We start from the raw sequence: 13,511 nt of genomic DNA on the forward strand, positions 1-13,511 counted from the left end.
GCTTGCATGTGTAAATTAGAAGAGGGAAACCCCTCTAGGCAGATTAATTAGGAAAAGCCACCCCTGCTGGATAGACGTGGCTTGGCAATCAAGTGTGTGTGGGTGGGGGGGTGGGTTTCAGTCCTGCAGAAACAGGTGTCTTTGTGCAGTCTACATCCTGAGCAACTGCACGTGGTGGCCCTGTCTCCTTGATATTAAATCCAACTCACCTTCACATCCTCGTCTGGGAGGAAAAAGACGGTTATTGTCTGGCCATCCCTGAGCAGCACATCCCTCCCTGTCCTCCCTCTCCCTGAATGTGGAGACTGTTCACACTCCCACCCCCAGTGCTGTGGAGCGTCACCAAACCAGGCTTGGAGCTCCTTGAACAGGGCGAAGGGGCACTAGCCCTGGGAAGGAAGCCCGCCCTTCCGCTGTGCTGGATTTGATTTTTGAACTCCTCACATGGGTCCCGTCTTTGGTGCAGTGGAGCAGCCCCTGGACCACAGCAGCCTTCGGCAAATGGCACTCAGTCACTACACCGCAAGAGAGTCTCGGAACAGGGACAGCACGCCCGAAAAGGGGGACGAGCTGAAGTCCAAGAAGAAGGTGACAGCCTGAGGCGGCTCTGGCCATTTGTACATAACTAGAGAGAGTAAATGTTTTGTTCTCTAACCTCAGTGCCTTTTCACACTCATTACTAAGAGACTGGGGCACTGGCACCTCCCTGGGATGGTGTGGAGGAGCAGGAGGGTGGAGATCCAAAGCTGACGTAGGTGGCGAGAGTGGTGTGAGGTCACTGTGGCCCTTGAGAACCCTTGAGATGGTAACCCCCCCATGACAGCTCACCAGGTGAAGTGTAGGGGCCACATGGGAGCCAAAATACTGATTTCACGTCCTAGAACCATATAGGGTGCAGCAGACTCACAGGTGGGAACCTGGAGCCCAGGAGGCCCTGTGTCTGCATCTGTGTGTGGGATGGGCGCATGGATGAGTGTGTCACTGTAGAGCTGTGTCCAGGATGTCTTGTCCTGAAACACAAACTCCATTTGAGTGCCACAAGCTGGGGCCTCTCCAGGGCCTGGCCTTGTCTCTGCAGGAGCCCCAGGTCACAGGTTCTGGATGTGAGGGGGGCGTGGGTCATCGCAGGGTGTGGATCATGAAGGGTCATCATGGTATGGCATGGGGGTCCTGAGTCTTTGCCCTCTCAGTTGGCTTGAAAGGAACCCCATTTCCCAGCAGGTGATGTCATTGGAGCAGACCCTGAGTTTCTCCTCTGGGGGTCTCTGTCATTGTTCTTGAACCTTAAAGACTCACTTCAGTTCTAGCTCCTCCAACCACCCAGACCGTCTGATTCCCTCTAGGTGACCCCAGCTGCCACTTTGATCCCAGCTTCAGCTCTTTGTTTCCAGGACATCTTGTGCTTTGGCTAGGTCTCAGATTCTTGGGGTTCCCTTGAAAACTTAGACTACCTGACATCTACTCCCCCTTCCTCCTAAACTACATCTGGACTTTCCGTTGGGAATGGGCCTTCCCACCCTCAGGCCATGTAAGGTTTGGAAGGGGCTGATTTCAGCCCCTGTGCAAGGGTTGGTCATTTGAGCAAGTCTGCTAGTCAGAGTACTGCACCTGTTTCAGGGTTGGTTCAGGTATCGCACAGGCCCTGTTTTGGGATTTGTGTGGAGCTGGGAGAGAGAGAGAGAACGGTGTCCTCTCTCCACTAGGATTGCTGAAGAGAGAGACAAGAACCAGGAACTGCTGGTGACCACTGGACCACCAGCAGAGTCCCAAGTCCCTGAAGATCTGTTTTAAGTAAAGAGTCACTAAGATTCAATAATAATGACAGCAGGGCCATCCCTAATTCATATACTGCCTTCATGGGAACTAGCAAAGGGTCTTCCTTACTCAAGGACACATCATGAACAAATACACGACCTCCTTTTTATTTGAACATGGACTCTGGGTGAATTTCCATCTGCCAGCTGTGTGGTCACATGGTAGCTCTAAGGCACCCAGGCTGAAAAGAAGATGGAGGTGGATAAATGAGGCAGCCACATGACCAGCTGGCCAAGGTCAGGGGTGGTGTGTTACTGGGCAAAATGAGAAGAGGGCAAGGATGCCCCCATCTGCCCACCCAAAGGCAAGCCACTCCCTTAGTCCTTCTCTTCTCCGTGGGTGATGATGTGCACCAGGTTCTTATAGTCCAAGTTGCCAGTCACATCAGGGGGGAAGGCGGCGAACATCTGGTCAATCTGCAACGAACCAGCAAGACATGCTGAGGGTTTGGGGGGAAGGGCGGCCCAAGTGGAGAGGCAGCTGGGGCCTGGAGGATATGGGCTGCCATGGGCATCTCCCTCCCTGCCTTCCTGCTTCCTTCCTCAGGTGCTGACCCCAAGGGCCATCCTGCAGGGATGTTCCTAGGTACCCAGCCTGCAATGGGGAAAGCAGGGATTGCAAACTCAATTGTGTGTGTAAAGGGCGGGGCAGGTTATATAGGGGAGCACGATGGGCCTGTTGGGGACTGTGGTTAAATGGAGACATAGTCTATCTACAGAGATTATAACTCCTCAGGGCCAGCCATTGTGGCCATGTGGGCAAGGAGGTCAGACTCTTTGAGGAATTTGATTCTTTGAGGGAAATTTAATTTTTTTAATGTGTAATTTCTACATTAAAAATTTTTTTCGTTGTTTAGTTGCTAAGTTGTGTCCGACTCTTTTGCGATCCTATGGAATGTAGCCCACCAGCCTCCTCTGTCTACGGGATTTCCCAGGCAAGAATATTGGAGTGGGTTACCATTTCCTTCTCCAAGGGATTTCCTGATTCAGGGATCAAACTTGAGTCTCCTGCATTGGCAGGAGGATTCTTTACCATTGAGCCACCAGGAAGTCCTTAAAGAATATTAGCTAATTATTGTTTTTTTAATTTGGGGTTAATAATAGCTAACACATATTACCTTTTTCATGTATCAGCACTTTACACATTTGAACTCATTTAAAGTGTACTTCATAGTACACTCATCGTCATGTGTACTATGAAGTAGATTCTATTATTGTCCCCACTTTACAGATGAAGAAATTGAGGCACAGTGAGGTTAAGGAGCTTGTCCAAAGTCACAAAGATGGGAGTTTAAAGGCAGGCTCTTTCAACTGCTTGAATTTTAAGGAGGAAATTCAAATAAAATTTTTAGTAAAATATGAAACTTCACGGAATCAGGCCTGAGAGGCTGCAAGGGACTATTTTAAATAGATTCATTAAGATTAATTAGCAATGTTGACAAGACAGTTGCTTGTTTATACAGGGCCTTTGATGAATTATTGATAACAGTAGTGCCCCTTCTTCCAGGCACAGTACTGCCACCTGCCAGAAAAAGTCTTATGTATGTTCTGATTTTAAGAAAATTCTAGCAAGACACTTTACTGCCATCTGCTGGAAAAAACTTGCAACAAATAGATACTCTGCAGTATATATTACTAAGGGCATCCAGGAGGATTGTGCGGTGTACAATCCATACAACTATACATGGTCACCCTGCATGACACCTTCAATCCCTCGGGAAATTGATGCCGTCACCAGGTCTCAATGTGTTACGAGGAAGGCAGAACCTGGAGTCAGACAGAGGTTTGGATCTAGGACCCGGCATTTCCCATTAGGGTTGTCCTTTCAGGCTAGTAACTGCCTCCCTGAGCCTCAGTTTTGCCATCTGTAAAATGACCATAGTGCTAGTCACTAACTCACAGGGTGACTGAGGGAATGAAATGAGATAAGGGCTCAGTAAACGAAAGCAGATTCTCTCTCAGTGTGGGGTCAGGGGTATTTTATGTAAAAGAGTCTGGAGAGGGAGTCCCTAGAAAGATGAGGCCAGTAACTGGGGTACAGAGGGTGTCTGAAGGGCCCTGTTACCTCATCTTTGGAAAACCTCTCCGCCTGTGTGGTCAGCATCTCCTTGACACTGCAGAGAGAGAAAAGCAGATATTGCCCCTGGCTTTGTGGGGAGGGCTGTGGGGAGAATCAAGGAACCCCCCTGTCCCCCTCCCACCACTCACATCCCACTCACTAATCAGCCTTGAGCACTCCTTTGCCTTCAGGGTCAAACACTTTGAATGCGTTGAGAATGGTCTCCTCAGGGTCTGCTCCTGAAACAGAAAATGGGGTTGATGTGCCATGGGTGGCTGAGAATCTGGGGTAAGGAAGAAAGACCTCACCACTTCTGAGCACCGAGCCTTGGTGTTTTGAAAGCGTGGGCTGAGAATTCAGTTATTTCTGGAGCAAACCCAAGGTCAGGCATGGATCTAGACTTAGAAAGACTGGGATTTGAATCCTGACTCCAGCATTTGTTAGCCGTGTAGCTTCAGGCACATGACTTTCCGTCTCTGAGTCTCAGTTCCCCTTCTGTAGACGAGAATAAGAAGAGAAGCTACGTCCTAGACTAAGGGGATGCATATAATGCATTTAAAGTGCTTCGTATGAGGTCTGGATGAAGGCCAACCTTGGAGCACTATTAATTGCTCTTTTTATTCTCTCCCTCTCCTATGTTACCTTGCCTTCATCTGCCAACTCCTGTATGTTCTCCTAGTGCTTTTAATTGATGCCCAAAGATGAAGACACATAAAGACAGACCCAAGTGCACAAACCAACACACACACATACACAGATATATACCTCTAAAGACGTAGATGAACAGAAATACACATGAACTTACCCTTAAGTTTCTCCCCAAACATCTGTAGGAACACAGTAAAGTTAATGGGACCTGGAGCCTCCTTGAGCATTTCATCAATTTCCTCATTTTTCACGTTCACACGCCCTAGAGCAGGAGACAGACACTCAGCGATTCTGAGCTGGGACAGAAACAGCTGTCAGGGCACTGGCATTTGCCCTTGTAATCCTACTTCAAGGAATCTTGTCTAGGAATAATCGGAGACACAGTAGACGGGGCCAGAGATTCACGTGAGATGTTCTCAAAAGTGTTATTTATAATAACCAGACAACTGGAAACAACTCACAGAGGGTTTAGTTATTTTTAAAACTGTGCTTTCAGGACCTGGAACATTTTATACAGATGTTTTAATGTTTTACTCAAATAAGAAATCCTCATGTTATAAAATTAGCCCTTCTCACTTGGAGGTGGGAGAGACAGATCAGAATTTGAGGGAACTTTTTCAAATTATAGCTGCTCTAACCCACACAGCCTTGGAGATTCTGATATATCTGTCCTAGCCACTGTCACAAGCCCATATAGTACGTTTGTATAAATTAGAAAAAGCCACCCCTTATTAAGATAACTTATGTTTTAAGTGGCTACAAATACAAATAGTACTCTGTATAATTGCTCAGTACAAAACCTGCCCAGCTGTTCATGGACCTGATGAGGTCTATGGAATGGAGGAGGAGGTGACAGATTGGACACTTATATTTTGAAACAGTTCCAGGTACTCGTGATCACCCTACTGAGATGTTAAATTTTAAAAGCTGAATCCAAAATAGAATGAGTCTAACTGTTAAGCATGCACGCACATGAGATGCCTAGGAAAAAAATTAGAGGCTCAGATGTCAGCAGTGGAATATGCCCTCGTGGTCAACATTGTCTACTCCCTTATACTGTTCTGAATTTTCCGAGTTTTCTATTGTAAACTGCCATTGTATTCAAAACCATATAAAAATGATTTTAAAAGAAAAAGATATGTTAAGACACTCAAAGACTAAACACTTCTTTCCTGTCCTCTGAAATTTGCCTTAAAGATTGATCTTGGTTGAGCTGTTTCAAAATGACAAGCTCTTGACCTTTTTGATAGCCTCACCTCCTGCCCCTCACGGGAGTGGGATAAGAAGACCTTCCTAGTTGGTGTTGGGTGGTGGTGCGGGGCGACGTACCAAGAGCAGCAAAGGTGTCCCTCAGGTCATTCTTGTCAATGAAGCCATCCCTGTTTTGATCCATGATGGTGAAGGCCTGTGAAAGAGAGGCGATTGTCTGGTCAACCCGGGAGAAATTGTGGGAAGGAGCCCCAGAGATTGTGCCAAGGGCTGGGGGAAGTGGGATTCTGGGGTTTTCAAGGAGCATATTAGGTGGGATTTCGAGGGATATTAGGTGTTAGATCTGGAGTTACTACAGGACCCAGCAATTTCATGCTCCCGTGTATTCCCAAGAGAAATGAGACCATGTATCCATACAAACACCTGGGTGTGAACGTCCACATCAGCACTATTCACAATAGCTCCAAACTGATAAATGGATAAACAAATGTGGTCTCTCCCCACAATGGAATGTCATTCAACGATAAAAAGGAAATTCTGACACATGCTACAACATGGATGAACCTTGAAACATGATACTAAGTGAAAGAAGCCAGACACAAAAGGCCACATAGGGTATGATTCCATTTCTATGAAGCATTTAGAACAGGCAAATCCTTAGAGACAGAAAATAGACTAGTGGTTGTGAGGGGCTGCGGGGAGCGGGGACTCGGGAGTGACTGCTAATGGGTATGAGGTTTCTTTTGGGGGCGATGAAGATGTTCTAAAATTAGGTAAGTGATGATGGTTGCAAAATGCTGTGACTGTATTAAATAACCACTGAATTGTACAGTTACTTTAAAAGGGTGAATACATGGTATGTGAATTACAACTTTATTAAGCTGTTGTTGAAAAAAAAAATGAGTTAAAAACTGGAGTCTGCTCACCAACTTGCAAGCCCACATTATCTGTAAAATGAAGCCAGTGATCTTTTCCAGCTGGCTCTGAGGGAGACTCCAAGAGCTTTGTGAATGCCCAGGTATTTTACCAATGAGGTTTCTTGAGTTCTTTTAACAACTGGTTCCTGAAAGTATTTGCACCCCCAGGTCATGCCCCCAAGCAGCTGATCTCATTCCAGAAGTTGGGACAGAGGGAGGGAGAAGGGAGGATGTAGTCTTCTCCGGGGAAGAGAACTATTTCAGGTTCAGATGTGACATTTCATCCCAGAAATTCCTCTCTCCCTGGCAGCCCGTGGGGCGTGATGTTCCTGTGATATGAATGCTGGTGGGGACAGAAGGGGCACGTCTTCATGTCCCATTGGAAGCCCCCAGTGGTTTCTTCTTTCATATAAAATACTGTGGCCTCTCCGGCATAGCTTTGGTGTGTTTTCCTCTGAAGGGCCAGGTGAGAGAGTGGATAAGTCAGTGTGAGCCATCAGGATGGCTGGAAAATTAATTCAGTGTATCCTGAGCCTGCAGCAGTGGTTTACTTTTACATAATTGGTACTTAGGTTCGCTTACGAAGGCACATCCCCATAGACTGGGGTAGGGTTTCAGGCCTAGCTAGCAGTCAACAATTAAGATGGTAAAAATTAAAATCTCAAGATACTCTCAGACATCTCTCTGACTGGCAGAAATCATGTTTGAGATGTTAACACCTAGTGTTGATGGAGATGTGGCAGGAAAGGCACCTTCTCCTCTTGGGGCTGATGGGAGTCAGAATGAGCACAGGATTTCTGGAGGGCAGCTTGGACCAGTGGTTGTACTTGGTTTTAGTTTCTTTTGTAAAAAAAAAAAATGTTCCTTCGATCCAACTGTTCCGCTTTTAGGAATTTGCCCCAAGGAAATAACCAGAGATACAAGCAAAGGGTATTAATTATAATAGTAAAACATTCTAAACATAACATCTAACCATAGGAGGTGATTTAAAGAAATGATGGAAAATGTTGGTGCTGAATTGCTCAAGAAAAAATAACAGGTACTGATTAGTGTGCATAGAAGATGGTCCCTTTGTTTAGCAAATATGTGCATACATAACAAAAACCACTGGCAGGGCGTATCCCAAAATGTTAACTGATCATCTCTGGGTCATAGAATTATAAGTCAGGTCATTTTTATTCTTCATGCATTTCTGAAATCCATTCCTACATTTTCAACAAGACATAGACTTTGTTTTGATGATCAGCAAAAGTTAATTTCTTTAAGTCATTCACACACATGTTCAGACTGAATTTGGGGTGTTTTGGGGAGGATAAAGACAAGCTAGGACTTCCTTGCTGATACAAGGGTTAAGACACTGCACTTCCACTGCAAGGGCTGTGAGTTCGATTCCTGGTTGGGAAACTTAAGATCCCACACATGGCATGGGACGGCCAACAACAACAGAACGGAAACAAAGACAACATAACTGAGAGGTCCTTGCAGGGAATATGGAATGAGGGAAAGGCTCCTTCTAGCATGTGGGAATCTCCACCCAGTTGCACCCACCTCCTTAAATTCCTGGATCTGGGTCTGTTCAAACATGGAGAACACATTGGAATTGGCTCCCTCTGCTCTCTTCTTGGCTTTCTTAGGTGACTAGAGGGTAAAAAAAAAACATCAGTTAAAAGAGTCAGAGGCTGGGAATTAGAAAACTAGATCAGGTTCCATCACTGGGTAAGTCTCAGCCACTCATCTGCGAAATGGGGGTGTGGTGCCGACACTCATCTCAAAAGGGCAGTGCTGGAAAGTTAAAAGGACATGGAATAAGACTTCTCAAAGTCAGCCTGGTTCTGGTGGATGGCAAAAGACTGTGGGTCTTGCAGCAGCTCCTTTGCAAACTAGGGGAGGTAGAGGTGTGTCTCCAGGGATGGAGGCCAGGTTTTCGGATCAGCTCCAGCAGGACCCAGCTGCTTTTGTTCTGATGCATTTCACAAAAAGTTCAGTAACGCACAGAAGGAAAATTGATTGGAGGCGAAAAAAAAGTCAGGCTCGCTAAACCATGAAGAATGCGAGATGAAATGACACATTTTCAGGGTGTTAAAACCCAACTGCTCTGTCCCCCTCGATTTTCCCCTGATCCAAATGGCAGCAACATCTCCTCTCTAAATGTTCTGTCCTTGCACCATGCAAACAGAGCAGAGGGGAGTGAGTTAACATTTCCCCACCTGCTTCTGACTTGAGTTACAGCAAACGCTTGAACACTGCATATGTTATTGCATTTAGTCCTCATAACTGCTCTGTCAAGTGGATGCTATTATTACCATCGCCATTTTCCCGGGGAGGCAACCGAGGCTCAGAGAGGTTGGCTCGTTTACCCAAGGTCACACAGTCACAAAAAGGCAGAGCCAGTGTTGAACTCGGGCAGACTGACTCCAGAGTCTGTGCCGCTAACCACAGCCTTACTCTGATCCTGATTTTGGGGGCTTCCTGCTTCTGGAGAGGGACACCTAACTAAACAACAGAGGGAGAGAGGTTTTAAATTTGCAAGTTCAAAAGGTGAAAACAAAAAGATTCTTTTCCCCAGCTGCCTGAACAAGAGAAAAGAATTACAATTTGATCCTTAAAAGCGTTCAATCCCATTTTGCAAGCCCTGGGAGTTATTGATTCCTCAAGAGGTCAGTAGACAAGCCATAAAAAAGCCAACTCTCTTACTTTGTTTTTGCGAGTCCCCGGGAGCTGCTGTTATTTGTGGCTTATCGGGGGCATTGATTGGGGTTCCTCTGTGTGCACGCAGCAAGCAGTGCTTTTTCCTCCAGGATCTGGGGCCCCAGAGAGCTGCCGTGCTCCCCCTCCCATCTGGTCCTTTGCTTGTAGGTGGTGTCCCCTCCTCGCCACCCAGCACCACTTACCTCCTCCAGGGGCCCTGAGTACTCACCATGGTGGAAAGGACACAGCACTACTCCCCCAGAAGAATCCCACGGTCTGCCCAGCTCTCTTCAGCCCGGGAACAATAAATACTTCCTCCCCAAGTTTAAAAATAACCCCATGACCACTTTTGGCAGTGGTAGGTGAGGCGGACACCACCTAAGGCCCCCCCACCCCATGCCGTTCTTCTGAAGTAAGGGCAGCTCAGTCGCCACCCGGTGACACGTGGGACCCAGAAAGGCATTCAAGGTTAAAGAGCCGGGCGGCTGGTGCACGGGGAGAGATGCTGCTCGCTCGCTGCAGCGCTTGGGCAGTCGGCACTTGTGCTTGTCAATTTTGAGGAGGAAAATGGTGGGGAGAGCAGACTTAAAAATTCTCTTACGTTATCAGTCACGGGTCCCACCTCAGGGACTTCGCTCCTGTGGTTTCCTCTGCCAGGAATGCTTTTCCGTCTGCCATCTGTGAACCTCCTTCCCTCACCTCCTTCAGGTCTTTGCTCACCTTCTCAATGAGACCTCCTCAGCACGCTGTTTTACAAATAACCCTTTAGGGACTTCCCTGGAGGTCCAGTGGTTTAGAATCCGCCTGGCAGTGCAGGGGACATGGGTCCGATCCCTGGTCAGGGAACCAAGATTCTGCATGCTGCGGAGCAACTAAGCCTGCTCGCAGCAACTACTGAGCCCACGGGCCACAGCTAGAGAGACAGAGTGCTCCCGTAACTCGAGAGTCTGTACTGCGATGAAAGATCCTGCATGACGCAGCGAAGATCTTGAGCGCCACAGCTAACCTGATGCAGCCAAATAAATATTTTTTTAAAAACAGCCGTTTAGCCCTGCAGAGCCCGTTCTCTGCCTTGTGTTTCTCCCCAGCATTTACCGCTTCCTAGGAGCCTGGCATGCTGCAGCCCAGGATGTCGCAAAGAGTCAGACACGACTGAGCTACTGGACAACAACATACTGTGCAAGTCACTTATTTTGTTCACTCTCAGTGGGCCGCTCAGGAGGGTGAGTCCTCACCACACTCTCCTCGGCTCCAAGCTCTTGACTGGCCAGCACACAGCAGCTGCTCAGCAAGTCTGTTAACTGATTGAAGTAACAGCTCTCATCAAGTGCCTGCTGTGTGCCAGGAACCGTGTATATGTTTTGTGCTCCTGTTTAAAATCTAATCACCCTGTGTGGGAGAGACCCCCTTGTTTTCTGTGTCCCTGTTTCACAGATGAGGAAACTGAGGCTGAGAGGAAAAATGAGATGCCTGGGATCAGACAGAAGCTGGGAGTGGATCTGAGGCCCATTTGCTTCCAGAGTCCAGGCTCTTAAAGGGCCTTGGGAAAGGTGGTTTGCTCTCAGAACTCAAGGCACTGTGATGGTTAATCTCTCTCAGGATGGTTTTCCTCCTGTGGCCTCGCAGGCAGCCTTGGGATCCAAGGAGTGAGAAGGGAGGGCTTGGAATAAAGTCGTGGCCTTGTTTAGTGGCCGTGGGTGATGGGCTTCAGAGTCCAAGAACCAGAACATCTGCCTCTAAGAAGCAGAACATCTCCTCAGCCGCCCCAGTGGTATAGCCACAGAGTCAATGGTTGGCTGGGTGGTCACCCCCTCGTGGAGCCCTGCTGCATGCCAGGCGTGGGGCTAGTGTAGGGGAGACAGCCGCCTAGCGACAAACTGCATGCCTCATGACACCGTGCAAGGGGTAGATGGATGAAAAGATACAAATGAACAACGCAGAGAATTTCCAGTGGTGACAGATTCGACAGAGGGAAGAAATAGAGATGGATAGTGCCAGGCAGCAGTGCTGAGCAGAGATGGGGAGAGTGCTCCTGGCCCCAGGGACAGCAGGAGCCTCGGAGGAGGACAGATTGGGAATCTTGCGGAGCAGAAGGAGCATGCGACCTGAGCTGAGTGAGTGAGGGAGCCAGGGGCGCAAGGTGAGCAACAGCAAGGTGTGCAAGGCAGACCACATGGTTTGGCCTTGGAATTTCACACCAGAAACGAGGGGAGCAGGAGACACTGTGTCGAACCAGCCCCTAGGCTGCCCATGCCAGGGGCAATCTGACTGGGAGCAAGGCCAGCGAACGAGATCCTATCAACAAAATCAATCTACCAATATGTGCTCAGTTGCTCTGATGTGCTGAAACCTCTGTGGATGTTGCTGGAGAAAACTGGAAGATCCTTGGCCCCTAGGAAAGAACAAGGTAGTTAAGGAAACAAGTAACACAGACTTTGCTTTCCTTGTCAAGGGCCTGAGTAGGGATTGTTATAAAGTTTTCATTCAACCTTAGGCAATTTGAGGCGGTGGAGTGGAATGATTGAGCCCTCAGGCTGGGAGGTCAGACAGAATTGCACTTGAACTGGGGGCGGGGGGCACGCTGTGTGACCTCGGGCAAGTGACTTTACCTCTCTGAGCACAGAAAGTGAGAACCATAAAAAGCCCTTCCTTAAGAGATTTTTCCAGAGTGAGTAGCTATGAGGCCCAGGCAGGTCCTCAGTAAATGGCAGTGATCACTCAGATAGAAAAAAATTTCACTTTTGGGGGTGCAAACCCAAAAATGATTTATTGCCATGGCAAAAAAAAAAAAAGTGTACGTTATTTCCTCCCTGCAGTCACACCTGGGTTAGAATTACCCAGGAGCCGATTCTAAAGAATCTTCAATAACAAAAAATGTATTTTCCTGTCTGTGTGCAGGCACAGGTACACACACCTGAGTGGGCACATGCACCCACACCATGCACTTGTGCACACATCCAGAGGCACATAACACATGCACACTCACACGCACATGTACCTGCACGCAGACAGAGCAAAAAGAGCTTTTCTGCCTAGGATTCTCTGACAACACCAGAACAAATGTTTCCCGAGCTAATAGGCACACCATGGATTTCCAGTAAAACACTTGTGTGAGCAGTCAGTAGCTATAAATGGGTAAACAAAAAGTTTGTTGCAGCCACAGTAGATGTTCAGAATGCATGGTAGGGGTAGAGAGTCCCTGGTTGAGGCCCCTCCAGAGGGGCGTCTGTACAGCTGGACCCTCTAAGAACATATTTTATTCAACTGGGCCTTTGGGAGAAGATGCTGGGGAGAGAGTTTCGGCTCTGTTAATTCAAGGTGGGTGGGAGGGTCTTGGTCAGGGTGATAAGTTTCTCAGGGCCTCAGTTTCCTCATCTGGGAAATGGAGACCATAATAGTACACATACCTTCATAAGGCTGTTGAGAGGATTAAGTGAGATTATGTGTGTCAGGGAAATCCTGGGAACATGGCACCTTGAGTAGGTTGTGGTGCCATGTGGCCACCAGGACTTGGGCCCACAGGCTGTGTTAGACCTTAGGTTCTGTTGTTGGAGAACCGAATATCCCCTCTTGTCAATGAGCTGGACTGGCCCTGGGGAGTCCCCGAGAGCCCTGGGAGTGGCAGTCTGAGAAGACTTGGGGTTTGGGTCTGTGTAGACGTTCAAGGGTACGTTCAGCCCCAACCTCAAGGGTATATCAGGGGAGGGAGCTTCATGGCTGGGCTGAAGCTTCTCTGTCCTTGATGCTGGTACGGCTAAGGCACCTTGCCTGAGAATGCAGCTCCACCAGGCCTGAGAGCTTTTCACTGCTGGTGGGATTCCTATGGTCAAGAAGTATCCAACAACCAGACCTAAGTTCCATGGAGCCAAAGAGAAGAATAACTGCCCGCCTGAACAGAAGCCAAAGAGAAGAACATCGGGCAGAACAATCAGAAAATGAATCTAGTGGATTAGTTTCTTACTGCAGCTATAAGAATATTATCATAAATTTGGTGGTTTAAGAGAGCACCAATTTATTCATCTCATGGTTCTAGAGATCAGAAGTCAATTGAAAATGCAGGGCTAACATTCCTTCTGGAGGGTCTCGTGGAGAATCTGTTCCTTGCCTTCTCCAGCTCCTAGGGCCTGTCTACACCGCTTGGCTTGTGGACACATCATTCCAGGCTCTTGGCTTCAA

The 13,511-nt window shown here is 47.8% G+C and overlaps 2 protein-coding genes across 3 annotated transcripts in view; one reads left to right on the top strand and one right to left on the bottom strand.

Moving 5' to 3' along the window:
* The window catches only part of CCDC63 (coiled-coil domain containing 63), a 35,205-nt gene extending 34,605 nt beyond the window's left edge, over positions 1–600 (top strand). Inside the window, exon 11 of the mRNA XM_052654457.1 lies at positions 467–600. Coding sequence (XP_052510417.1) covers positions 467–600 — 134 coding nt within the window. The remainder of the gene's footprint in view (positions 1–466) is intronic.
* A 1,306-nt stretch (positions 601–1,906) lies between these two features.
* Positions 1,907–9,702, bottom strand: MYL2 (myosin light chain 2). 2 transcript variants are annotated; one of them, XM_052654507.1, is made up of 7 exons: positions 9,565–9,702; positions 8,196–8,285; positions 5,851–5,926; positions 4,679–4,783; positions 4,034–4,112; positions 3,880–3,928; positions 1,907–2,231 (listed from the first exon to the last, which is right to left on the bottom strand). In XM_052654507.1, the coding sequence occupies exons 1-7, from the start codon at positions 9,565–9,567 to the stop codon at positions 2,133–2,135; spliced, it is 501 nt and encodes a 166-aa protein (XP_052510467.1). In that variant the 5' UTR covers positions 9,568–9,702; the 3' UTR covers positions 1,907–2,132. The 2 variants fall into 2 exon arrangements, with proteins under 2 accessions (XP_052510467.1, XP_052510466.1); XM_052654506.1 differs by having other exon boundaries at positions 4,679–4,812; positions 5,778–5,926.
* Between the last annotated feature and the right edge of the window lie 3,809 nt (positions 9,703–13,511).

Source organism: Budorcas taxicolor, chromosome 17 (genome assembly GCF_023091745.1).
Source record: "Budorcas taxicolor isolate Tak-1 chromosome 17, Takin1.1, whole genome shotgun sequence".
NCBI classification, from domain to species: domain Eukaryota; kingdom Metazoa; phylum Chordata; class Mammalia; order Artiodactyla; family Bovidae; genus Budorcas; species Budorcas taxicolor.